Source organism: Panthera tigris, chromosome B2, assembly GCF_018350195.1.
Source record: "Panthera tigris isolate Pti1 chromosome B2, P.tigris_Pti1_mat1.1, whole genome shotgun sequence".
NCBI lineage: Eukaryota > Metazoa > Chordata > Mammalia > Carnivora > Felidae > Panthera > Panthera tigris.
The window spans coordinates 34,929,741-34,957,273 of NC_056664.1; the positions used below are offsets into that span (position 1 = coordinate 34,929,741).

At 43.6% G+C, this 27,533-nt stretch overlaps 2 protein-coding genes across 4 annotated transcripts in view; one reads left to right on the forward strand and one right to left on the reverse strand.

Moving 5' to 3' along the window:
• Positions 1-10,863, forward strand: part of KCTD20 (potassium channel tetramerization domain containing 20) — a 35,517-nt gene extending 24,654 nt beyond the window's left edge. The window contains exons 3-8 of one of the 2 annotated variants that reach the window (XM_042986217.1): positions 244-517; positions 3,310-3,412; positions 3,768-3,888; positions 5,645-5,842; positions 7,625-7,735; positions 9,034-10,863. In XM_042986217.1, coding sequence (XP_042842151.1) covers positions 244-517; positions 3,310-3,412; positions 3,768-3,888; positions 5,645-5,842; positions 7,625-7,735; positions 9,034-9,326 — 1,100 coding nt within the window. In that variant the 3' untranslated portion in view covers positions 9,327-10,863. The remainder of the gene's footprint in view (positions 1-243; positions 518-3,309; positions 3,413-3,767; positions 3,889-5,644; positions 5,843-7,624; positions 7,736-9,033) is intronic. The other variant, XM_007085259.2, reaches the window with a different exon arrangement.
• A 5,519-nt stretch (positions 10,864-16,382) lies between these two features.
• STK38 (serine/threonine kinase 38) overlaps positions 16,383-27,533 on the reverse strand; it is a 41,763-nt gene continuing 30,612 nt past the window's right edge. For both annotated transcript variants that reach the window (XM_007085256.2, XM_007085257.2), the window contains exons 9-14: positions 27,100-27,161; positions 21,717-21,834; positions 20,312-20,435; positions 20,025-20,120; positions 18,867-18,961; positions 16,383-18,390 (exon numbers count right to left, since the gene is read on the reverse strand). In XM_007085256.2, the coding sequence (XP_007085318.1) occupies positions 18,260-18,390; positions 18,867-18,961; positions 20,025-20,120; positions 20,312-20,435; positions 21,717-21,834; positions 27,100-27,161 (626 nt within the window). In that variant the 3' untranslated portion in view covers positions 16,383-18,259. The remainder of the gene's footprint in view (positions 18,391-18,866; positions 18,962-20,024; positions 20,121-20,311; positions 20,436-21,716; positions 21,835-27,099; positions 27,162-27,533) is intronic.

The window sequence follows — 27,533 nt, forward strand, 5'->3', positions numbered from 1 at the left end:
ATGGGCATTATTGCCTTCATTCTCTCCTCCCCAACATACAAACCTGGAGAAAAGCTCAGGGTGATCCAATATGAGTTTCTAGTTTATTTTTCTTTGATTTGTTCGAGGCAAGAATTTTTTGCTTGTGAACACCTAAAAATGGGGGGTGGGGGGTAAGTTGGTTTTTTAAAGAAGAGCAGTTTTATTTTCCCCCCAAGCCTTTTTGCTGTCATGTTATTTTGATTTGTTTGTATGATCTTTTAGACCTTTCACTTGACTATGCCTCTCAGCCAGCAAATCTCCAGTTCCCTCACATAATGCCACTTCCCGAAGACATCAAAGGCTCCTGCTTCCAAAATGGGAATAAGCGGAACCATGAACCCTTTATGGCTCCAGAACGATTTGGAAACAGCACTGTGGGCTTTGGCAGTAACGTTCACTCCCAGGCGCCAGAGAAAGTGACACTTCTTGTAGATGGCACACGTTTTGTTGTGAATCCACAAATTTTCACTGCTCATCCGGATACCATGTTGGGAAGGTAATTGATGATAATTTCCTTCCAAATCCACTCTGTTCTCTATGAATAGAAATACCTGCTGTTTATCTTGCACTAGAATGAGGAAAAGAAGCACTGATTGCTTATTTTTCTACCTTCATACTTTTATGAGACAGGGAGGGCAAGCTTGTAAAACACCTTATATCTGTTGATAATTTGGGGGATGTACTTAATTTCTTTACAAAGCCAGTATAGTAAAATGAGCCCCCACAACTACCTGAGCAGTCAGAACTGTGGAAAATAATCTGCTGAGTAGCATTCCTTAGTCCTCGATAAACTCACTCTAAAGCAGAAGTCAGAGACCTGATTTCTATTACCCCATAGTTTGTATACCTCACAAAAGTAATAATCTTCTGAGTTCCACGTCAAAGATCTAGAGTTAAGGTGAGATCTATGTTGTTGTTTTTTTTCTTTTGCCTTTTAATAAAAGAATTAGACATGGGTTCCACATGACATAAGAACAAAGGCATTTTACTAAAGAGCATTTCACCTGCCATCCATTGCCCGTTATGCTTGGCAGGAGGATTATGCTGTCGTTTTCTAATGTCTCCATCACTATTCAAGTTTTCCAAAGCCAAATCTTTATATCTGGCTCTTTCATTGTTTCGTGATTGAGCTCTCTTTTCTTCATGTTCGACCCTCTGTGCTGCTTTTAGACTGTAGTCTTACCATCTCCTGCCTCCAGCATTTTAGGGTTAGAGTTTAGGAAATGGAAAGAGCCTGCCAAGGAGGAGCACTGTCCAGAAAGTATTCTTGGAGCCTGGGCTGGGAGTGAGGAGATTCTCTTTCTGGCCAACCACAGACCTTAACATGAGGAAGAGCAGATTGGGGTAGGAGTAAAAACAGTAACTTGTATGTGTACACACAAACACTTGGCTTTTGAGGGTTTTTATCTACTTCGAAGTAGATCTTATTTAAAGATCTAACCTCACTCAGGACTTTGATTTAGAAATCAAAATGGACCATACTCATTTGTTGAGTTTTAGGCTAAATGGAATCCAGCTATTCAAATATATTTATATTTGAACATATACATAGAGATTCATGATGAACCATTTTTAACCAGAATCAAACTTGTATATTTCTCAGACATCTGAATTAAGACTAAACTAGGACATTAAAACATTTTCCAAATTGGCCCTATAGTTTATCAGACTTGACTTCCTGTCCTCGGTCTTGGTATCACTACACTATTGCACCCCCCTCCCCCGCTTCAAAGTCAGCATTAGCCTCAACACAGGCTGCTCTTTGAGGTAGATTGGCTCTGAAAACAGTGACCAAGAGAAGCAAGCAAGCATTTTCTGGGTAATAGATTAATAGACTCTTGGGTGACGCCCTTTGAATCTAGGAATGAGTTGTCCCATGACAAGAGAGTCTGATTCTTTATCTGGGTGGTTCATCAGCTGAGTCAGCTGAAGTCATCTGTTCTGAGAGTTGCTTGGGTTTGCTCTGTCCTGAGGTTATATACTGTGTGCATAAGCCTAGGCAGTGAGCTTACAGGTGTGGGCCAGTAGTCACAAGGGGACAAGCTGAGAGATTGCGAATGGATTAACATTAATCCATGTCACTACCAGATAGAGAACTCTGAGCTTAGGTTCCGCTGATGATACTTGGGGGGCGGGGAGGGGGGGTGGATTACATGGCATGTTGACTATTTTGATTCATAGCTGTCTTGGCTAAACTTCAGCCAGGATGTTCCAGAAACATGTCAGCATTCTTTGAAGACACTTATCAAGATGGATTTCTTCTGTATGGTATAGTGGTTTGAAAAGCATGTTATTTGGAGTCTTTTTCAGACCTCTGAAAAGCAGCCAATTTAGGGTGGCGGATAACAGTTTTGAACGTCGAACATAGGGGTTCCCAGCAGATTCAGGAAGGAAGTGGCAGTGAGGCCCAGTTGGAAACTTAAGTCGGGCTGGCTGAAGATCCCGACTGTCTGCCTTGTCCCTCACTCTGGTTTCCCATTCCATAACTCAGATGTACAGTGGGAGTGGTGGAAGTCGTGAGGCCAGTTTTACTGGAGGGAGGAAGGATGGGAAAAGAGTAAGAAAAAGGAAGATCTCCCTGTGCCCTCATGACTTCTGAGTTCATGCGCAGAGCAGACCCCTCTGAACTATGTCAAACCACTGATGAGCCTAGTATCTACCATCCCTGCCTAGTTGACCTGAAGTTCCCATCATTAGAGCTACTCCTCGGATGGAAGAGGGGCGTTTCCCCCAGAACTCCAGCATTAAAAAAATGTATCAGGAAACAGAGAACATTAACACCTACACCTAGCGCTCTGGATTCATCTATCACGTTAGATGTTTGAACAGCAAAACTCAGAAATACTGAGGACTGGCATCCTAGATAATGCTAATTGAGGGAGGAAAAGAACAGGAAGGGTCAGGAGCGTGAGACCCCCTGTCTTCTTGAGCTGCCAGTTTATAGGTGGGTTCCTCGGTGGTGGGGAGGGCTTGAGAGGCAACCCTCACACACTCCAGAGATTTTCCAACTTGATTTGCTGTCCCAGAAGCACCACAGGTGAACCTGGAGGACTTGCTGCTTCATTTCTCCTTTGCTCAAATGCTGAAAGCAATTGCTGCCACCTTTTCTGTCTGGAGGGAGCTTCTTAATAGGGGTTGGATCCCACCACTGTGTTTTTAATTTATGAGTTCTTAAACTATGGGAACGTGGAATGGAGTCTTACTGAATGAGGTGTCAAGGGGTCAGCCTCCTCTGTGAAGAATCCAGCTGGACTGCAGAAGGTAACATTGTTGCCTGGTATCTTTCAGAATGTTTGGACCAGGAAGAGAGTACAACTTCACTCGGCCCAATGAGAAGGGAGAGTATGAGATTGCTGAAGGAATCAGTGCAACTGTATTTCGAACCGTGCTGGTGTGTAGGAGCCTTTTTGTTACCTCCTCTTGCCCAGGGGCAGGCACAGACTCAAGTCAGAAGACTTGAGGTCTCCATCAGATTGTTAACTGACTTTCGGTCTGTAGTTCCGTTATTGCCCTTCCCTCTTTATTTTCTATTGTGGTAACTTTTAAGTACTTCTTGCCTGTCAGGTATCAAGTTGGGATTAAGCATGCCAGGAGAGCCAGGAGCCACTTGGCCATCTGATAAGTCATCCAGCTTGGTGGTAGTTCTAGTATCCTATCAGTTTAACAGAACTAGGAATGAATAGGGGGTTGAAGTAAGTTTTCGTCTTGTTCTTCGCCTTCATTTCTTATTTTTAATCTGTTTACAGGATTATTACAAAACTGGTATCATTAATTGTCCGGATGGCATCTCTATTCCAGACCTTAGAGATACATGTGATTATCTCTGCATAAACTTTGACTTCAACACTATCCGATGTCAAGATCTGAGTGAGTACAGGAGCACTCCCAGCTGCATTTGAGCCGCTGAACTTTGAGTTTGCTTGAAATTGACTGGTAACTTTTTGTTAGTAGAGTTTCAAGCGTAAATTGAAAATCATCTGCCCGAGGCAGGTATTGTGATACTAACCCATTCCCTCTCTCATGCTTCAAAGCACTGTGAGGAAGTATACAAAAGAGAACATGTGTTGGGTTCTAAATCTAGCTTGTCAAGTGAGTCACCAAGCTAATTGCTTCCCCTCCTAGGACCTGGTGTCTCAGTTCTTTAATAAATAAGGATACTGATTCTTGGAGATGAGTGAGCCTTCCCTCATCAAGTCAAACAGCATAAATTGGCTGGGTTCTTCTTAGAATTATTTTTATCATTATTTTTTTTTTAATTCTTAAAATTTCTTTTAATGTTTTTTACTTACTTTTGAGAGAGAGAACATAAGCAGGGGGAGGAAGAGAAAGAGGGGGGAGACACAGAATCCAAAGCGGGTTCCAGGCTCTGACCTGTCAGCGCAGAGCCCGATGAGGGGTTCAAACTCACAGACTGTGAGATCATGACCTGAGCCGAAGTCATATGCTTTAACCCGCTGAGCCATCCAGGTGCCCCTTAATGTTTGTTTATTTTGAGACAGAGAGAAAGTGAGGGAGCGGCAGAGAGAGGGGGAGAGAGAAAGAATCCCAAGCAGGGCTGGATTCAGGGCTTGATCTCATGGAGCATGAGATCATGACCTCAGCTGAAATCAAGAGTCAGATGCTTAACCAACTGAGCCACCCAGGTGCCCTATTTTTATTATTGTTATTGTTTACTAATAGCTTTATAGCTGTGAACTTGCTTAATTCTTACAACAGTTAGCCCTGAAAGCCAGGTGATAACCCCATGTAACAAATGAGAAGACTGAGAAATTAGCATGTTCAAAGCTCTAAGCATTAAAGCTGGGATTAGAACTGATTGACTGCAAATGCCATTTTCTTATCATCTCCTAGCCTTCCTGAAGTTATTTTAAAAACTATTCTTTGAGGGGCGCCTGGGTGGCGCAGTCGGTTAAGCGTCCGACTTCAGCCAGGTCACGATCTCACGGTCCGTGAGTTCGAGCCCCGCGTCGGGCTCTGGGCTGATGGCTCGGAGCCTGGAGCCTGTTTCCGACTCTGTGTCTCCCTCTCTCTCTGTCCCTCCCCCGTTCATGCTCTGTCTCTCTCTGTCCCAAAAATAAAAAATAAACGTTGAAAAAAATATTTAAAAAAAAAAAACAACTATTCTTTGAGGTTCATGATACATTTCCCTGCATACTCCATGAAGTTCTCTAGACTTGTGGTTTCCCTACTGAGTTTAGCACACAGTTAGAGCAAGTCCCTTGGTGTCATTAAACTTAGATTATTCCTCTTCTGTGGTACTGTAACTCCATGAAATTGGGGTCCAGAGCATCTTGAGAAGAGGTACTACAGTCATCCCCAGACAGCAGTTGTATCTCTTGTAGAATTAATGTTTATGGTTTGACTTGTACAGCTAATAAAACCGCACTTGTTTAGAATGCTCAGGGATTATTGAGCATGAGAAAGTTAAAGAGTAATGGAATGTGAAACATTTAACAAAATCAGTTTAATTAGCACTTCAGAGCAAGAAACAATTTCTGCCTTTAAAATGGGCCACCTCTCCGGAACTTATCAGTGACAACAGCCATTACCTCATAGTCTTTTTCACTCCGGTAATCTCTGCGCTAGGGCAGATAGGACGTTCACCTGCATTTTCTCTCCCCAGGCGCTTTACTGCATGAACTGTCTAATGATGGTGCTCACAAGCAGTTTGACCACTACCTCGAAGAGTTGATCTTGCCCATCATGGTGGGCTGTGCCAAGAAAGGGGAGCGAGAGTGCCACATCGTCGTGCTGACAGATGAGGATTCTGTGGACTGGGATGAAGACCACCCCCCTCCCATGGGGGAGGAATATTCCCAAAGTAGGAGCCCCCTGCACGGTGTAGATGTTTTCAGCGGGAAACATGCTGCCCAGAGTAACAGCTGCATCCTGTAACCAGCATGACTGTCACTGTTAAGCTGGCAGTGAGCACACTCACCTGGTGCAGTCTAGTGATGCACATCTAACTTTTATGCGGCTTATATGACATTGTTATTCCTCCCACTCCTGCCCCCGATGTCTGATACTGTGGCAGTGTGGTGGCGATACCGAGGCCATTAATTGGTGGTGTCATTCTTCTCTCCATTTGTGTCATTTTTAAACCCTTCAAAAAAATTTTTTTTAACGTTTGTTTTTGAGAGAGACAAAGCATGAGCAGGGGAGGGACAGAGAGAGATAAGGAGACACAGAATCTGAAGCAGGCTCCAGGCTCTGAGCTATCAGCACAGAGCCCGACACGGGGGCTGAAACTCACAAACCACGAGATCATGACTTGAGCCAAAGTCTGATGCTTAACTGACTGAGCCACCCAGGCGCCCCAAATCCTTTTGAATTGGTAACAGTTCAGAAAGTACAAAAGGTTATACATTGAAAAGTCTTGATCCCATCCCTGCCTCATCTACCCAGTTTTCCTTCTCAGTTTCTTTTATATCTTCCCAGGTGTATTCAGTGCACGACCAATTACATACATGATTTTTCCTTTTTTTTTTTTTTCCAAATAATACCCTATTCTGCAGACTGTCCAGTACCATGTCTTAACATAAAAACCTTCCGTGATCTTTTTTTATGGCTGTATGGTATTCTACTGCATGGCTGTGCCATAATTGATTTAACTAGCTGTGTTGTTGATTTAAGCTATAAATTATAAATGATGCTACAATAAATATCCTTTTAAACATAGTCTTTTCACACACATGTATCTCTGTGGAATGATAGTCCTAAAGGGGCACCCGGCTGGCTCAGTTAGTAGAGCCTGCAACCCCCTCATCTCAGAGTTGAGTTCAAGCCCCATGTTGGGGTATAGGGATTACTTAAAAAAATAAAACCTTTATTAAAAAAAGTTTCCTAGAAATGGAATTTCTGTGCCAAAGCTTTGTTCCTTTATAATTTTGGTAGATGCTGCCAAAGTTGCCTCCACAAAGGTTAAACCACCTCAAAACAACATGTGACAGGTTTCCCACACCCTCAACAAAACAGCGTTTTATTAAACTTTCATCTTTGCCACTCTGATAGGTAAAAAATAGCCTCTCATTTGAATGTTTCAATCTGCATTTCTCATTTCATGATCAAGACTCACCATCTTTTCGTTTTTAAGAGCCATTTTAATTTCCTCTTCTGTAACTTTATTTGTGCCTTTTGCCCATTACAGAATGGATTGTTAGTCTTTTACTTAGTGATTTGTGAAAGCTCTGTGACCACTCTTTATATATTAAGGAAATCAGCCCTTTGTAATAAGAGTTGCAGATAGTTTTCCCAGTTGGTTGTCTTTTTAGTTGTGTTAATGGTGATTTGGCTACGCAGCAGTGTTTTGGGTTTTTTTATGTAGTTGAATATATCAGTTTTTATTTTGTGGCTTCTGGCTTTTATGCCGTACCCAGAAAGGTCTTCCACACCCTGAGACTATAAAAATTTCTCACGTGGTTTCTTTCTTATGTTTGATCTATTAACATTTAATCTGTGATCCAACTGGGTTTTTTTTCTTTTTTTTTTTTTTTTTTGGCGTCAGTGTCAGATATGTCTTTCATTAGTCTGATTCTCTTAGCTCATCTCCCTCCTCTTTTGGAAGTCTTCACTCCGTGACTAACCCAGTTTTTCTTTTTTCCAGTTCTTTATAGCTCCAAGCTCTATAGATTCTTCAAATATATTGAGAATCGTGATGTCGCTAAAACAGTGTTAAAGGAGCGGGGCCTGAAAAACATTCGCATTGGAATTGAAGGTAATAAACATCCCAGTTAGTATACAGCTTGCTTGGCTTATGGAGCAGGTTGTATCTATGGGCACAGCTTAGGTCCTTAAAACTCAGCTTCCAGAGGACCTAGAGAATAGGCACATATGAAAACCACATTCCTACCCCTTTGAAGGATTCCTGTTTTTTTGTTCGCCCTTACGTTTCCTTTTCATGTTGTATCTAGTTGTAAATGCTTTAAAACAGCTGCAGGAAGAAGTTCCACCTTAACTGTTTGGGACAAAGAGCAGTGAGGACTAAGGACACTGGTGGGCTCACCAAGTGCGAGGGCCATTCCTCCAGGTCTTGGTGAGGATCTTTTTGGGATCTGGAAGGGTCCTTCTGAAAACTATAGCTTGGAGACTCAAAATTTTAATTTTTTCCACCACATACCTTGGAGGAAGGTCTGTATGTGTAGATAGAACTGCTTTAAATGATCTTGAGCAATGACTCCCAACCGGTGGTCTCATGGAGGGGTCTTAGACACTGATTCTTAGAGAATGCTGAAGCTATTCTGGTCACACCTCCACAAGTGTTTTTTTAATCTCGCTGTCTCAGTCTTGCCCACAGAGCCCATCAGATCTTCACTGTGTCTGACTTAGGTTGGAATTTCAAGTTGGAAGAGATTTTTGAGATCTGTTAAATCTCTTTCCACTGTGTCATTCTTTGGTAACTGGAAACTCCCGGAACAAGGTGATAAGGATTACTCCATTTCCCAGAGAAGCCATCCACTGTTCTACCATTAGAATATTTTTCTAGTAGATCTAGTAGATCACTTCCTCTGTCTTCTGTCTTCTTTCTAGTTCTAGCCTCTGAAGCTACTTTGAGTAAGATTTCTCCCATTTCCATGTGATAGCCTTTCGGATTTTTTAGGCAACATTCCTGTTTTTTCCGTGAGGCTACACATTACACACCTTCTTAACTGCTTCCCTTACAGCGCGTTCTCTACGCAGTAGAATTAGAGGACTGGAGTTAGCCATGGCCTAGAAAGACTTCTCTGGTATTGCTGCCAGGAACTAACAGCTTCTGAAATTATGCACCCTGCCATTAGAAGGGATAGAATTTTTACTTCCTTTCTAAGGGATAAGACCTATTCACCCGGATAGATGGGAAGTGCGCGTGTAGGTGGCTGGGAGTGGCAGAGCATGGTCAGGGGTCATTTCCCCAGTAGTTTTCATGCACAGTCTTTGAATTTGGGAGACAATTGATGTGGTTAGGGAAGGGAAAGTATGGAAGCTGGAGTGAGCAATTTGCTGGAGTCATGGGAATGGCCTTTTGCTTTATTTCAGGTTATCCTACCTGTAAAGAAAAAATTAAGAGAAGACCTGGTGGCCGATCTGAAGTAATCTATAATTATGTGCAGCGCCCCTTTATCCAGATGTCATGGGAAAAGGAAGAAGGGAAGAGTCGCCACGTGGATTTCCAGTGTGTCCGAAGCAAATCCCTCACTAATCTGGTGGCTGCTGGAGAAGATGTCTTAGAGGACCAGGAGATACTAATGCACCACCCACCCCAAGTGGATGAACTTGACCGGCTGAATGCCCCACTTTCTCAGATGGCTTCTAATGACTTTCAAGATTAGGGCCAGCTGTGGACCTACCCCTCTTCGGAGCACTTCTCTGTCCAGAATGTCCACAGCCAGTCCTCCCATGGTTTGTCTCACCCTAAGTAGGAGACATGCTTCTCCATCCTCTCCCTTTCTCCCACAAACAACCTGTGTCCTTTTCATTACTGAGAAATCTGTGCCTCCGGCAGGGGATGAAAGGCACTCACTGGTAAATAAGCCACCAGCTTGGCAGTGGCCCTGGTAACTTGAAAATTTGGGGTCTGGTGCTGTTTACTCAGTCTTTGCATAACTGCAAAAAGCAGGAAAGGAAGTCAAGACTCCTGTTGCCTCCTATTCATCAAAGCAGTCCTCATCCTTTACACTTTGTTCTTGGCTTTTGTTTTGTTTGTTTTATACCAGGCGAAGTGAATTACTGAGCAGCAAAGGGACCAGACTTTAAGAAGAGACAATCTCTGGCTTCCACAACCAGGTACTAACGGGATTCTTATTCAGGATTTAATGAAGATGCCATTCCTGGTGGCCTCTGTGCCCAGATTGCATCCGGAAGACCTAGGCTGTCATCAAAATGTCCAAAAGGAAATTTCTTAAAGAGTTTAAGTTCAGCTTTGTTTTTCATTAATGCGACGAATAATTCAAAACCATACAGATTCTTTGACAGGAACTCTAGTAATAGCGGAACAGTGTTTATGAAACCTTTTTAGGCTCAAGGTTTTTGAGCCAACACAAATCAATTATTTGGAATGAAATTCACAACTCAAGTACAAGAACCTCTCCAAATCAGGCCACTTTGATCATCCTGTCTCGGAATCTGGTGTGAAGCCTTTAGGTCTTCACCCTAGGGCAGCACATTGCTATGGGTGTGGCTGGGAAACCTCAGTCGATACGGTTTAAAGGTTTTCAAGAGATGAGCAGAAATTTCTCACAAGTGCTTAGTTTCTCAACAGTCTTCTAAAAGCTCCAGGGAAGGGGACATTTGGGGTGAAGCTGAGTGCGGAAACATCACCTCACAGGCTTTGTCCCAACGCAGGATTTTTCTTTGTATGTTCTTTTCATACTGTGGAATTCTTTTGGATATCAGGATATTTGTTTTTGAAGTAGCCAGTTACACAGCTCACACTGCGTAAAGAAACCGTACTACTGTCATCCCCAAAGGAAGGATGAGTTGAAGGGATATTACACCTAGTAATTTTGTTTGATCTGTCGACTCTTGTGTTAATAATGCATTGGTGTAGGACAACCGAGATCACTCCCCCCAAGTACTAAACCATTTTCCCTTATGTCCCCATGGCTATTAGCAGAGCTAAATTTCAAGTCTAGAGCCAGATGTTAAGTGTCTGGGGATAATTTGTCATTTTGTGGTAAAGGTGGTCTTCTTATCACCTACCCAGAACCTTTTTACTCATCACAAATTTCAAAGAGGTACATAGTTTCCTTAACATCTTTAAGATAATGTGACTAGTTTTCTTAAATTCCATTCCCATAAGATACCATAGGACAAGTTAGTGGATTCCTTTTTTTTTTTTTTTTTTTTACTGTTTATTTTTTTGAGAGAGACAGACAATGCACGTCGTTGGGGCAGAGAGAGAGGGAGACACAGAATCTGAAGCAGGCTCCAGGCTCTGAGCTGTCAGCACAGAACCTGACATGGGGCTCGAACTCACAAGCTGTGAGATCATGACCTGAGCCGAAGTCGGATGCTCAACCTACTGAGCCACCCAGGTGCCCCAGTGGATTCCATTTTATGACTGCCCTAGTCCTAGTCCTCCAAAAGTAAAGTCAGATGGATGTCAAAAGCTGCTCTTTCCAGGCTTGAAGAACAAGAATGTTCTTAAGTGTGTTGTCTTGTGCATGTGACCGGCAGCACAGTGGAAATCCATGCTCTGTTCATTACTCGTAAAGAAGTAGAAGTAAGGGGTTAAACTGAGCCATCTCCCACCTACAGAGTTCTTCTGACTACCACTGGCATCCAGTTTGTAAGGCCGATGGCAAGGGTTAAAGTTTAGGATTAGTGTTTTTTGTAGCCAGAGGTTACTTTTAGGTCTGTGAAACTCATGGACTCATTTGTCAGGTTTGGCTTTAACCTTATCAGCCCTACACTCATACCCACTAATTGACCAGCCCAGATAATTGTTTAATGGTGCTTTATGCTTATCAGTTGACTTCCGTGCCATCACAGAGGAAGTTAGAATTAACTGTGTGGTCTGGTAAGTATAACTTCTGTTGTACATCTTATGTATTAACATTTAAGTACAAACATGCCGCAGCTAATACTCTAAAACTCATTAGTTCTTGCTTAGGTAAAAAGCCAGGTATGAAAGTATGGCATGTACTTAATAACACTTTGTTCTATGTAAATGATTAGTTTCCTCAGGCTTTCAAGGAGTAGTTCTTTTTTCCTCCCCAGACTGGGTTCATGTGCATTTGGCCCCAACCCATAGGGTGAGTGAGCTAGAAACCTGTATAGGCAAATCTGCCAGTGTCCCTAGATGATGGTGACAAAAGGAAAAGTGGGGCTCACAGGTCCCTTCTTGTGGAGAGGGAGGTTTCTTCTGCACCCCCACCCTCCCAGTCTGGAGCTCAGCATCACTGTAGTTTGGTGGCTCCTCTTAGCCATAGCTGCTTGTTCCTGGGGCCAGGACATTCCATAATGGCAGGACCATGCAGTCCCCACGGGGACGGTGGCTGGGTTGCCGTCATTCCCTTCAGAGTCCGTTAATGGCCAGCTGGGTAAGAGGTATTTCTAATAAAGGTGGAACTCAGGTTTGGTGTTTTGTTTTGTTGTTTTTTTCTTTTTCTAAGTGCCTAAATAAGTAAGCCAGGCTGTTTATACAGAACCATCTTCAAAGGAAGATGGTTTTGCTCAGACTGTCTTACTCAGAGGTATCTCAAGCCAAGATAAACCTGAATTTGAGGTTTAGAATCTGAGTTTGTTAATGCATCATTATCATGTATCGTTAACTAGGAAACATTTGGCATTGAGCTGGAGAGTGGGCAAAGAATGTTAACGTGTGTCTGGTGAGATTACTTAACGGTTTCTCCAAAGTGGAGGGAAAGTATCAGAAAAAATGACAGCAAAAATGGTAAGGAAGCTAGAAAGTAGCTAGACTGACTGCACAATTTGTAACAGCCAGTATTATTTTAAGCTAAATTCCAAGAAACCAATGTGATATCTAATGTATACAAGTCTATGAAAATACTGTGGCATAAGCCCAGGAAGGATGGATGTATTTGCAGAAAACAATCAGAGCACGGGCTTTTTAACTCAAATTGTCAAAGTGTGATATGGAGTCTTTTTTTTTTTTCTGTCAAGTCAATAGAAAGTTAAGAATCAAGGGATTTTAGTAATTTATTCAATGCCACTTCTTGCCATTATTTTGAGATTGTTAAAATGGGCATACGAGTTCAGAAAGGGAACCTGATGCCTTCACTGGTAGAGACGGAGCCACATTCGTGCTGTGGGTGGGATCACCTCTGCGGAAGAACAGTACGTTTTCTCTTAAAGGCAAGATGCTTATAGGTTTTACCTCTTTACTTTGTATTTACTTTGAAAGTTGCACTTGTTCACCTACCAGTGTTTACGAAATCCTGTATTTGGGATGCTTTTTCTATAATAAAATATTATCATTTGTGTTCATGTTGTTTTTTAGCAGAAAATAAAGTTGGAAGTCAAGATATTAAAGGGACTGAAAGAAGTAGCACCTTGACTGCCCAGAACAGAGCCTCTTCCTTTCCTGTGGGGCTGTCTGTGTGTGCCTTTCCCACCCTATTTCTTTGTAACTCCGAGGTTTCCAGAACCCTAATAGTCTGCCTTCTTGAGTCCCTGGTTAACTGGAATTCAAGACCTCCTGAATCCTCAAATCCAACCAAGTAGGACCCCCCCCCCACAAAGCCAAATGTAAGTTTGAAAGGCGAGAGAACTCCCGGACTTTTATGTTCTGGTTTTGGTTTAAAGCAAGTGAGGAACCATGGCAGGAATGAAAGGTCCCCTGGAAGCACTGCTGTAGAGCTGCTGGTTTCTCCTTTGGTCTCTGTGGTTTGGCCTGACTCTAGTCCGGTGTCTACTCGGAATTTCCTCAGCTCACTTAGCCTGGGAGCTTACTGGTGGTAAAACTAAAAGTGGGGCTAAAGCCAGCCCCTCCCTAGCAGGGCTGCCTTCATTGGCACAGAGGTTAAGAACATGCTCTGAAGACGTGGCCTGTTGGGTATATTCTGTGTCAAACACTGCAGGACAACAGGGACACGATGATCTGGAGACACTCTTCAAGGGGGTTTTATAATTGTGTGGGGAAAACCTCTGTGAGCAGTCCAGGTCGCTCAGGAAACCCAGAAGGATGGAGTAGCCAGTATTTACCATGAGGAGACTTCACGAGAAGATTCTAGAAGTGACACGTGAACCAAAGCGTGAAGAATGAAAATCGTCGTTTTGGATCCGTGAATGTGCAGAGGGGAGGCAGTCCAGGCCAACTCAACCATATGAGCAAAGGTGAATTGATAATAGGGAAGATGGGGTGATGCAGAGATGAAGCCAGAGTAAGGCAGGACTCTTTCTGCCTCAGACAAAGATGTCTGGTCTCATTTATAAGAACTATTAGGAGCCCTAAAGGGTTTTATGTAGGAGAATGACATGATCAGACTTGAAATTTGAAAGAATTTCTTTGGCAGCAGAGAGGGCAGTGGGCTTGAAAGGGGAAGGACCAGGGACAAAGGTCAGCTAAGAGGCCACTGCAGCACATTCAGTAAGAAATCGTGAAGACGCTGCTAGGATGGATGGCTGCATCCAGAGTTGTGCATGTTTACTGATGGGCGCGGTGTAAGACGTTTCCTGCGGAGGGGCGCCTGGGTGCCTCAGATGGATGGTTAAGGGTCTGGCTCCTGATTTTGGCCCAGATCCTGATTTCACAGTTTATGAGCTCAAAGCCCCCACATCAGGCTCTGAGCTGACCGTGCAGAGCCTGCTTGGGATTCCCTCTCCCTCCTCTGGGCGTGTGCGCACACTCACTCTCAAAAATAAATTAACACAACGCAGGTAAGAGGCGCTCCTTTGGATGGCTTTCGTTTGAGCCTGCGTGAGGCCTTCCAGACGGTGGTGTCTAGTGTCACCTGACTCCATGGTCTAGGGCTCCGGGGAGGAGTCCAGGAAGTCTTGCCCACTTTGAAGACCTCACCGCAGAAATGGCAGCCGAAGTCACAGGGTCGGGGAGATCACCGAGATCACACAAGTAAGAAGGCAAAGGCATTGCTCGGAGGAGCACCAGCATTTAAGTGGTAGCAGAAGAAATACCAAGAAGGAAGTCAGGTCGGAGCAGAGGTTGGTTTTTGTTTCAAGAGTATGTGTGCGGCAGGTTGGTCAAGACGAGGACTGAAGGGAAGTCAATGGATGTGGCTGTCAGGACACCAGTGACAGGAGAAATGACTATAAAAATGAAGACTAGCAGGTTTCACGCACAGGATAATTAATACATGTTTCCCACGAGGGGCAGAAGTGAGGGGAGTGAGTTGAAGCGGGAGAGGGAAATGGGGAAGCGACAAAGGCCACTGCAGTGTTCGCGAAGGAACACCGGCTCCACACCTCTGCCACACTACAAGCCCACACCTGCCGGCCTCTAAAATCCCAGACCACTCACTCACATCCGCCAAGTCACTGCTGGCTAACCTCATCGGGGAGCTTCGCTCAGCTCCCCAGCACCGCCAGGTCGGCTTAACTGGACTGTTACACCACCACTAACGTAGCGGCTTCACAGCTGACGCCGCTTGCTCTCAAGCCACTTGGTGGGAATTCTCAAACCGCTCTGCGGTTCAGAACCATGGCAGGCTCCCTGGCGCATTCCCACAGGGCCCAGTACTGTGCTCTGTATATTATGGATGCCTCACTGTTACCTGGGCAAGATGTTTTTCTTTGCAAATATGCCCGAAAAAGCATCATGGAGGTGGTTAAGTCAGTGGTGGCTCTTATAGCTCATTCCAGGAAAATACTTCACTGAATCCTTTCAGAGTTCCAGAAAAAACACCATTTGGGTTAGACACAGAGGGCCAGGAGTGACACAAACAGGAGAAAGTGAAACCTAAATAGGCTTTCCAAGCAAACAATTCAGAGAAGGGGCATTGGCAGTTGATGGCAGAGGATTCCTACTATGCCAGATAGGGAAGTCTTGAAACCGCAATCTGCTATTCGGAGCCTGAATGTTAACCCCAGAGGAACTCCTCCATAGCTAACTTTTCAAAGTAATTCTAAAAGAAACAGCTCCTGGCTGGTCAGTCGTTAAGAGCATCCGACTCCCGATCTCCGGTTTGTGAGTCCAAGCCCCACACTGGGTGTGGAGCCTACTTTTTAAAAATGAAAAAAGAAAAACCGGTACTGAAGAGAATCCTGATGCACTCCTGAATCAAGAGGAGACTGAATGCTGACGGTATTCAGTTTCACTTCAGTATGCCATACAGTTCAAGTCCTGTCTTCTAACTCCCCCTACGGGAGCAGGAAACGGAACTATTTGTGAACAGGACCAACATTGAACCAATGGTTCCCAACATGTCTCTTGAAACCCGTACGCTTTGCAAAGACAATACACATTGTGGCTGCAGTTCTGACGCCGGATGGCCTTTGCTTTCCCACCTCTTTCTGGGGCTCCTTTCCCTAAGCCAGAGGGGGACCCAACAGGACTCCTGCCCCGGTGGACCTGGAGGGCCGAGAAGCCCCATCCCAGGAGGCTGTGAGGTTCCCGGTTGACCCCAGGCGGGGTAAACAGCTGTACAAAGGACCCGCCAACTGACGGCATTTTTGTCAGCCACTCTGCCCTCGGCCTAGCTGCAGGGGGAGACCCCACCGTGCAGCCCTGCAGCCGGTGGGAAGAACAGACGCTCAGGGTCAACAGAGGAGCGGCTCTCACACAAACACCGATTCAGAAGACGCGTTCTCAGCTAACGCGAAAGCAGGTCCCAGCCTCCCCGAGACAGAAAAACACTCTGCCTGCATATGCAATGGTCCGCAGACAAAGGGGCTGGAAGAAGCCACCAGCACTCTGCCCCTTAGAGTCACAAGCCACACTTGCTTTAAAACACATCAGGTTCACGGTGTTTTCTCACACAGTTTTATTCAGAAGTTTAAAATGTGGGCATTTTCCCCTAAAACAAACCATCCCCTGCCACTCCCCACACACCATCACCACTCCTGTTAACTTCTCTTGAGCGTGCTTACCACACATACTTGCAAAACACCTGGGGATCAAAACGTCAACTATTGGGTAATACAAAGGAACTACCAAGTTACACAAAAGAATCTCATTTACTTCCTTGTCACTAACAGACCACGAATGAAAGATTAAGGGGCAAACATTACCTTCATCCAAAGTTAATACTTCCCTATATTCCTTTTTTTTCTTCCTCTAAGACATTAAAACCCAAAGCAGTTTCATTTACTACTGTAACTCTGATATTACCCCATTTTTCTTTGCTGAATGGCTGAGCTAGGACACACTGTCAAGTTGATCCTAACCTCAAGCCTAGCAGAAAGCAGACTCCCAGTTGTAGCTTGGCCATGATGCTTTGCAACAGGCAAAATTACCACACAGGTGCAAATGATGCTTGAAGAGTTATCAAAAATTTTAAAATAATGCATTAAAATGGAGCCTCCACATTTTTCTGACGCAGCAAAATTCCCCTAAAGGTGGTGGCAGCTGTGAAAGAAAAGGCACTTTGTGCTAAAATTCAGAGGGTCTCTCGTGAGAATGCCACAGCGGAGAGGCCTGGTCAGCCAGAGCTGCAGGCTACCCTTTGGGTGGAGGCGCATCCCCCAGGAAGGCATCTGCAAAGGAAAAATTCGTAATCATGATTCCAAGGCAAAATGGTTACTTAAATCGGAGAGGAGAAATACCGAGAGAGAAGACAAAACACGGCTGCATCAAGGACTGAGGAGTGAACTTTACACGGATTCGTAGGCTGGCTCTGCACTTTCTAGGGGGCTGGTTCCTTCACTTCCAAGGAGGTTCCAGAGACCAAGCAGGAGCAGCACCTTAGCCAAGAGAGGTTCCAGGCTTCCTGCCTCTGCCCGGACTCTCCCTGCTGTGTTCCCAGGAAGGAACCGAGTTCCTGCTGGCAGCGCCTGCGGCTATCGCTGGTCCACAACAACGTCCGTCTTACGGATTTTCTGATACGGCCATGAAGAGACACTGAAGGTTTTCCCCGTGATCTGGGTCTCCTTGGCAAGGCCCCGTGGCTTCTGGGCCTTCTGAAAGCAGTGAGAGATGGAGCTAGTATCCCCCATCAACACTCAGAAAAGCAGCTTGAGTATTTTAGATGGGCAGGAGGAGAGAAATCACTGGATTGCGGGTCTTTATGCTAGTACCATAAATAAAGTGCACCGTGAATGGTGGCTATCCAAGCCACTCGCCCGAGGCCGAGGTATGGGGAGAAGCCCCCCACCACCCCCTCAGAGGACGGTGGGGCATCTCCTTCAGCCAGAGTGCTGGCTGCTGAGGCTTTCGTTATTGCTTTATTTCCTTAGTACTATGGAGCTTTTAGCTGTAAAGGAAAAGAAATACTTGGTGGGCTTGGCAGAAAGCGTGTCTGTCACAAAAATCACAGAAATTGGCTGATATTCAGTAAGTACGTGTTACAATCTCAATAATGTTTGATGATGGCTGTTTTTTCTCCTTCATTCTGATGAACTTAGGAAAACGAGTTTTTTAAAACCTCTATCAAATTGGCTCACGATGCTTCTGAAGAAGCAGCACAGCTGTTTATGGCCGATGCAGTAGAAATGGTCGTCTTTGTTCTACAGGTTTTCGGATGCATTACGGAAGAGACTCCACTTACTATCGCATTTCAGGAGTTTACCATGACACACCGGTGGGTTCCGGAAACTTCTTGGAAACTCTTTCAAAAGAGCATGTGAGAGGAAAACCGCAATGTTGTACAAAGAACTCCGCTCCATTTAGGGTTCTAGTTCAAGGATACTATTTTGCTGCTTTCATGTAGGAAGGTATTGCCCCCCGAGCCGTCAGGCCCTCAAAGCGCTTGTATGTGTAATTGATGAAGACCCAGTCTTTGTTCTTGTAGTCAGTCTCAGGGTGATTACTTGTAGCCACTGGGAAAGAAATAGATGTGAGAATTGATTCACTGCCTCACCCGAATGGACTACTCAGTACTGAAGACATGACATTCTGAAGAAGATACCACAGTTTCTATTTGGGAAACATTGTTTTTCACTCTGCGAACTGCCTGCGTTTGCTTGCCTATGTTCTTTGAACCTCCTATTTTTCACGGATACTTTAAAAGTTGTATTTTCCCACTTCTGTCATTTCAGGTTATCTAACCTTTAATGTAACAAATAAAAACCAAAGAACAAACCTGTGTGATTTACCCATCCAGCTCAAACATGGGAGTTTGTATTCAGTCTCCATTCGACACGGTGTCACTGCTGCCCAGCATTAGCACTGGAAAACTACTCGCAAAGAACCGAAAGAACTGACGTTCCTCTACCTGACTTGTAAACACAACCCCAAAATGGGAGCGGAAATGATGTACCTATGAGGCAGCAGGAGGCAGTGTTGGTGATATTACCTGTTGGCTTAAGGATATCAGACTCCGGAAACTCATCGAAGTTTGAGGTATCATCGATGCTTTTGATTTCAATAGATATTGCAGCAGGTCTCTCTCTGCCAAGAACAGACATGTCAAAAATGACTGTGGTCAGTAATCACGCGCATCACTGCTGATTAAGTCTTTCTCCAAAAAAGCCCTCTGGTCGGGGCGCTGATAGCACAGAGCCTGCTTGGGATTCTCTCTCTTGCTGTCTGCCCCTCCCCGGCCTGTGCTCACTCACTCGCTCGCTCTCAAAATAAATAAACTTAAAAAGCCCCTGGGTCTGACGTGGGAGGACTATCCGTTGGCAGGCAGCATTTACTTTCTCTGAAAAGCTCGCGACACCGAGCGACCACGCCACCTGACCGCATCCAAACCAAATGAAAAAATACAAATAACAATTTTTCACAGCTGGGAAGAAAGACAAAAATAGTGAGAAAAATGAAAATCTAAACTTAATGCACTCCCCTCAAGGCCTGCCCTGTCTGTAAAAAGGGCAAGTAAACCTCTGGGTGCTCCCTCACGAAAGGCTCTGCGCCTCCTTCTACCAGAGGTTGTCAACAAAGAGAGTGGCTGAGGCGGAGGTAAAACTTACAGGAATGTAAGTCAGAACACAATCACGAGAGATGACGTCTTCGCCTTCTGTCTGGCAACCAACCAACCTGAGTAAGAAGGTCGGACGGCAGCAGGCGGTGCAGGCTGTTGCTGCCACTGGCTGCGCTCCGCAACCGCCACCGTGGCCCCGTCCACCTCCCTCCCCACCCCCATCCTTCTTCCACTTTCTTCCCTACCTCCCTGTGCGTGGGGACAGCCCTGCTGGTGGCCCCCTGGTATAGAGAAGCTGGTGTGTTCTAGGTGAAAGCAAGGGCAACGTGCTTCCTAGGTGCTCCCTTCACCACGGAACCCGAAGTTCACTTCACTCTGGAAATAACTGCTGGCTTCCCCATACCCCACGCCACACGGCTGACAGGAAGCCCCAACTCCCAATCCTCCCCGCGAACAAAGACAAGAAAAGACCCTGAATCTCGGAGCAGCTCTCTTCCCTTACGTGACTTACCAATAACAGTGTTTCTAAATTACTATTAAACAAATTACAGACTTTCTAAAATAATCCCAAAAACTTTTATATGGATATACCTGATATGTTCCCAGTCAACGCCTTCAAAAAAAGAGTTACTTTTGATTTCCTCAACTCCAGGGGCTCCAATTCTATGTTCCCACTCACAGCAGAATCTGGAAAACACAGAGGCCTTTCAGCATACCTCAAGTAATCTCTTTGGAAAAAGAAAAAGAACGCCCCCCTCCCCGCCTTTTTTAAACAGAGGGATGGGAGAGAGCAGGGGGGAGACCCAGGTAATAATTTAAGTTTAAAAATATGAATTCATTCATGTCAAAAAGCCTGGGTGGGAGGTGTTCTCTAATACCTCAAAATTAGATCCTTGGCTTTCTCAGAAATAGGAACTTCTGGAGGAAAAGTCAGAGTTTCTTTCCAGTTCATCACCTTCTTATATGTCTCTTGAGGGGTCTCAGAACAGAAAGGTGGGTAGCCTGTAATAAAAAAAGCACTTCAGAGCTTTTACATCCCAGAACTTTGAATCCGCCTGACAGTATTCTCCTTAAGATGATTCTATATATCTTCAACCCTCCATGACACGCACAAGATTTCCACTCATTCCAGAAAACATCCGAACTAATTTTTCATTCTCCCCCAAACTCCTAAACTCAAAGTGAGTTTGTGCTTCTGGTACCACAAAAGGAGCCGGCTCAGAGCTGAAGTTGGGAAAAGAAGGGAGGACACACAGAGGCTGCACACATGGAAACCACTGCGCCCAAAGAAGAAGGAAAGGGTGGAACATCATTAAGAAATGACCCCGTTCTAGGAATATCCTTACGCGGGTAAAGTGCCAAACAAGTTGGTAAGAAAAAAAACAGGGAGGCGCCTGGATGGCTCAATCCATTAAGCGTCCGACTTCGGCTCAGGTCGTGATCTCGCAGTTGGTGGGTTCGAGCCCCACGTCGGGCTCTGAGCTGACAGCTCAGAGCCTGGAGCCTGCTTTGGATTCTGTATTTCCCTCTCTCTCTCCCCTCCCCCGCTTGTGCTCTGTCTCTGTCTCAGAAATAAACAAACATAAAAAGAAAAAAAAAAAAAAAAACCACAGGCTTTAAAAGTGACCACCATGCCTCTTACTGAGAACTACAGGCAAGAGGATAAATACTCTCATACCATATTACTCCGCGTGCCCTCCACACAGATTACATCTGCCTCCACCGGCATCCATCCAGCGTCTCCAGAGACAACGCCGCCAGAGGCCACACTGGTCACCCACAGAATCACTCAGTGCAGCCACGATACACTTACTCTTCTAGTGCTCTCGGGCATATGACCACTCCACCCCCCGCCGACCAGAGTGTCCCCCAAATACCCAGACACACCATCCAAATAAGAGGGAGAGAGATCAGAGGATTCCATGCTTTGAAGGCTTAGAGAAAGGAAGGGGACAGCAAATAAGTAAAGAGTATGTGAGGCAATGCCCAGTTAAAGTTCCCTGCATACAACGAATGTTTAACAAATGTCAGTGACTGAAAGAGCTGCCAGATGGAGGATGAAAATGCAGAATGGATAAATGATCAGCAAAGCAACCGCAGGATGCCAGCAGGCCAGAGAATATACTTGGCTATTTGACGGCCAAGCTTTCTGCCTAGGAAACTTCACGTTGAAAGACAAGAGGGGAGAAGTGCTTAGACCACCCCTAATCGAAACAGTCTATTATCAGTATGCGACTCAACCCTGGCTGCACAGAGAAAGCCCCCTGAAAGCATGCAACTTACCGATAAGCATCTCGTACATGATCACGCCGAGCGACCACCAATCACAGAGCTTGTTGTACCCGGTCTGCATGAACACCTCAGGAGCAATGTAGTCAGGAGTGCCTACTGTGGAGAAAGCCTGAAACAGGTAGCACGCATCAGGGGGGCTCAGCAGGCAGGAGGGTGCCCAGAGTTCTGCTCCAGAGACCAAAGGTTTCAAGCACCATCTACGGCTACCCCCAAACTAACTGCACAGGATGGCCCAGGAGCTTCATGGCAAGTCTGATTTGCCAGAGCACTTCCAAAATGAACAGTGAGGCGAGAGACCATTCCCAAATACAGCCAAAGCCCACAGTCCACCAGGACACAGGATCCATGTTCACTAGTACCGTAAGTGACTGAGTACCCAGAGAATGCCAGGCTCTGTACTTAAATGCTTATGAGCCTATTTAGTCCTGACACAACTCGGTAAAGAGGACTTTAGTAGTCCAACTTTGCAGATACAAAAAATCTAACTCCCAAAGCAGCTTTGTTCACAGGCTCAGAACTAGTTAAGTGGCAGAGCTCAGTGTGCAAATTTAGTACCTTGTCTAAATCCTCCCTCTTTCTACCACCAACATTCCTCGCTTTGACAAAATCATAAAGGGAAGCTTTATTATCTATCACAAGCTAGTCATATCCTATAGGTTAGAGATTTACATCAATTTACCAAACTTACTTATTTATGTAAATAGTTCTTAGGGGAAATTTTTCTAAATTCAAGTAATCTACTGTCATATACAAGGACTACAATACTAGGGGGAAGTACACTCAGAGCCTTCCACTGTGCTCAGAATTTGAGAGTTTACAACACAGAAGACTCAGATTTATCTAAGTGCTTCTGATATTATAGTACTTTTTTTTTTTAACATTTATTTATTTTTGAGAGAGAGAGAGAGCACACGAGTGGAGGAGGGGCAGAGAGAGGAGGACACACAGAATCCGAAGAAGACTCCAGGCTCTGAGCTGTCAGCACAGGGCCCGACGCGGGGCCTGAACTCACAAACTGCGAGATCATGACCTGAGCTGAGGTCGGATGCCCGACCAACTGAGCCACCTAGGCGCCCTTGTAGAACTTCTAAAATAAAAAAAAGTATACCTGTGTTGTCTTTGGAAAATATTTACTAAGGAATACTGCAAACATACAGAAAAAAAAAAACAGGACAATACAACACACGTGTACCAACTGCCCATACTAACAAGATGAATAATCCGCCATATTTGTCTCAGATCAACTTTTTTAAACACAAAACTACACAATTAAAACCAGATCCTCCCTCCTCTCCTACTGAAGTCAAAACCACCCTAAAGTTGCAGTGCTATGCTTGTATGAATATTTGCATAACTGGCATGATATTACTTCCCGAACATTTCAACTTTTAATAAAAGGTTTCATCTGGTGCTTAATTATTCTACATAATGCTACAACTTGCTTATTTAACTTAACATTATGATTTTGAGATTTATTCACAGAGCTCTGGCTCACCCATTTCACTGCTGTACACCTGTCCATTATACAAATGTCATAATGTTTTTTTTATCCATTCTTCTGTTGCTTCTAATGTTTCACTATGACAACACCTGAGTAAACATTCCCGTGACACCTCCTAGGCACTACAGTGAGAATTTCTCTCGAGGATATACCAGAAACAGTATCACTGGGTCTTGCATTATGAACATCTCCAACTTAACCAGATGTCTTCCAAGTAGCCTCCAAAGTGGTTATACCCATTTAAACACCCCCAGCGGGGATGAGCTCCTGGTATTCCATATCTCACCAACACTTGGTTTTGTCAGACTTTCTAATTTTTGCCAATCTGATGAACATGAAATGGGATCTTATGTTTTAATTTGCATTCCCTTTATTTCTAGTAAGCTTGAACATGTATTTATATATTAATTAGCCACTCAGGTCTTTTTTCTGTGAATTCCCATTCAGATCCTTTGCCCATTTGTTTTTTTAGTTGCATTATCTTTTTTTTTTTAATTGATTCATTGGAATTCTCTATGAATCACGGCATTAATCCTGGGATTCAGGAAATTAATCCTTTTTAGTTTTAGAAATTGAAAATATCTTCTCCCAGTGTGAGGATTATCATTTTTATTATCATTTTTAAGTGATGTGATAATTTATTATATACCCAAAAATGTGTGATTATCAAATTATGAGGCATGATAATACAAATGAATAACTATAAGTTCAACTAAAGAACTGAATTATTCCCAATGTCATTAGACCTAAATTTGCACTCCTCTCCCTTCTGTCAGCCCACCTCTCCTAACCTCCTAATCTGACCTTACAGGTCAATTTTGTTTATCATTCCTAAAGAAATTTAATTTTGCCCACGTCTCTCTCTAAATGAGATCTTAGTTTTATTTTGGGGCTTTGTAAAAATGATGTCATTCTACATGCAGTCTTCTGCTATTTTTCTTCTCAATGTCTTGTTCCTAAAATTGGTCCATGATGTCACATGCAGCTGTAGTTCAACTATTTTCATGGTTGTAAAATATTCTATCCCACAGTGTAACCATTTTCCTGTCTATGGACACTGGGTTAGTTCCAGTTTTTTGCTATTGCAAAAATGCAGTGAACATTCTTATCCATGGCTCCTGGTTCCCAAGCACAAGATGCCCCAGACCATATGACTAGGGGCAGAAGTGCTGCTTGTAGGGCATGCACATGAATTATAAGATAATCCCAAAGCAGTGGGAGCATGTGGCTTATTTTTCATTTGTTTATGTCTTTCAATACACAGAAGGGTTTTTTTTCCTTTAAAGTAGTAAAATCAAGTTTTATGACCAGTACTTATCTTCATATTTAAAAAAAAAAAAAAAATCCTTCCTTACTCCAAGATCATGAATACACTGCCCTGTTCTTTCTTCTAAAATTTTTCAAGTTTTATTTTCCATCTACAATTTATTTTTGTGTATACTGTAAGGCAGGAATCCATTTTTTCCATATAGAATTGTACATTGTTTTTTCTTTTTTACATGGTTTTCTCTTAAATACAAATATTAAATAACAGAAATGCCAGTTGTTTCAAAGTCTGAGACATGGGGGCGCCTGGGTGACTCAGTTGTTTAGGCATCTGACTCTTGATTTCAGCTCAGGTCACGATCTCACAGTTCATGGGATAGAGCCCCAGTCAGGCTCTGCACTGACTGCGTGGAGCCCGCTTGGGATTCTCTCTCTCCTTCTCCCTTCTCTCTGCCCCACCCCCTGCTCCAATGTGCACGCATGCTTGCTCTCTCTCAAAAAAAATAAATAACTTTAAATAAAGAAGTAAGTAAAAATAAAGTCTGAGACACGGACTGGACCCTCCCCAAGAAGTATTTTCATTCTAATTATAAAGGCGAAGAAACTACAGCAACCCTTCAATTCAGAAAGTAGATTTATTACAGCAAAGCCAAGCGCTAAGTAAATCTTATTTGTTAAAAGATTTGTATTATAAAACCAGGGATTGGGGTGCCTGGTGGCTCAGTTGGTAGAGCATGTAACTTCACCTCAAGGTTGTAAATTCGAGTCCCACGTTGGGCAGAGATTACTTAAAAAAACAAATATAAATATTTTAGCCCAGTGGCCAAAAGTTAAACCCTGGCTTGCTTTAAAAAAAATAATAAAAAATCACAGAAGAGCCTTATCTTACGTTAGCTTCCAAAACACAGGTAAATATCAGTTTCCCAATAATGCAGGAGCTACTATTTAAGAAACGGTCTCTTTAGTGGAGGCCCTCAACCTTCACTATACAGTAAAATCACCCAGAGTCCTTTCAAAAAATCAAATACACAGATTATATGCCCCAAACCAACCGAATCAATCTCTGGGAGTGGGACCCAGACATCAATAGGTTCTGAAGTCCACAGGTGATTCTGATGTGCAGCCAAGGTTAAGATCTACTGCTCTATGGAGAGACACAATAGAAGCATCTGATCAAATTTGTTCCTGGCATTTCCTAACCCTCAACACGCTATGTAAACAGTTTTTCAACCACATATAGAATTCAAACACTTCAAGAGTATCAGAGTTCCTAAGGAAAGGAGACTATGATGTGACTGACTATACCAACCTTAAGTATCCCCAAGTTAACGTTAGAAAAAAGATAACAAAGATGAATTTCAGTTACCACATCTCCAGAAGTGTTTGGTTTAAGACCATGCCTCCTCCATGGCCCAGGTTTAACAAAAATATTCATTATGCTCATAGCATGGTCTGAGGCCTACCAGTGGGCCTCAAATCAAAAAATGCAAGCCTTTCTTTTGATGCTTTCTTAACCTTACAGGCATCCTTTTTCACCATGACAGCCAGCTACTACCAGCGACCTACTAAATGAGTTACTAAAGATACTACAGAGAACTCTGATGCAGCGTTTCACTAAGAATAAGAAGTCTGACCGAACACACTATTTGACAAACCTGCCAAGTCACTACCGTATACACCGACTAGCAGAGGTGCCGCCATTTCTAGATGATACATGTGCGTGGCCATCATTCCGAGTTAGTCATCATTTTCCCCAGCCGCTACTCTTGCTTCCTACGACCAGTTGTTAGTTTAACTTTACCATCATTTACCTCATTTGCTATGGGCTTCTAACGAAGCCTAAGAATGTCGTGATACACATTTCTATGATGTCCGGTCAATAATTTTCCAAGAACTAGACACTGGACTGCACTTCAAATATAAATGAATGATTCGGAATAAAAGCTTGCCTAGACTGCAATATTTCACTGGTTAATCTATACTTATTTAAATAACTTCCAACATACTATCAATAGGTAAATGCAATAATGTTACTTATTTTTAAGCTTGTAGGACATAATTTCATGTGTATATACTTAAATACTTATAAAGTAAATTATAAGCACTTCCCTTAAACTGCTCTCCAATTTTTATCACTAAGTCCTCTTTTCCACCACAAGGTAGGAAAGGGTGGGGCAGGTGAATTGAAGAGTCTTGACTTGCCTAAGTGAATCAAAATTGTAAAAGTTTGAGACCCATTGCCTTAAAGTTCTGGGTAGGTATCTGTAACTTAGTTTCATCTTGAGAGACCTCCAGCTTAAAGATAACCCCTTTACCACCATAAAAACAGGCAACAAGGGGAGTAGGAAGGAAAGGGCTTGTCACGAACGTAAGAACTCAAAATGAAGTCCTCCACTGAAAATGTCACAACCTGAACAATACTATCTTCCCTCCTTCAAAAGATTACCTTTCGCTCCACGGACACAATGACAGCGTTCTATTAAGATAATCTTAAAAGCAAGGAACAGATGTGCTGTAAACATTTACTGAATGCAAATTTATGTACCTATTTTTAAAATTTGTTCATACTTGGTTTGTAGCATTTAAGAAGCCACAGATATTACTTACTAGCTGACGTCTATTTCTTTTCCAGGTTTCTGCTTTCCTTTTGGAATTCATGTTCTGGAAAGCTAAAAGTAGAGACGACAAGTTCTAATCAAAGTTCAAACAGGTATGTTTACTACTTTTTTGGGCTGGTTCAAGCCACATGAAGCCTTAAAGTTTTGCTTTTCTGCCCATACATTAGTAACTCTGAATAACACTTCCCAGCAAGTCTGTAAATCCAAATCAAAGGCACTGAAGCATTAGCTCAAAGAATCATACAGTCACGTGGATCATGTGGCCAGGCCTTCATCAGAATTACGGGGAATACAGTTTCATCAGAAGCAAAGGTCCCAAAGTGGACCTAGACATTGATAATTTCTCAAAGCTACCATCAAGTTTCCAAGAATAGTACTTGGTACATAATCAGAGACTTCTGAATTTATAGTACATTTTTGGCT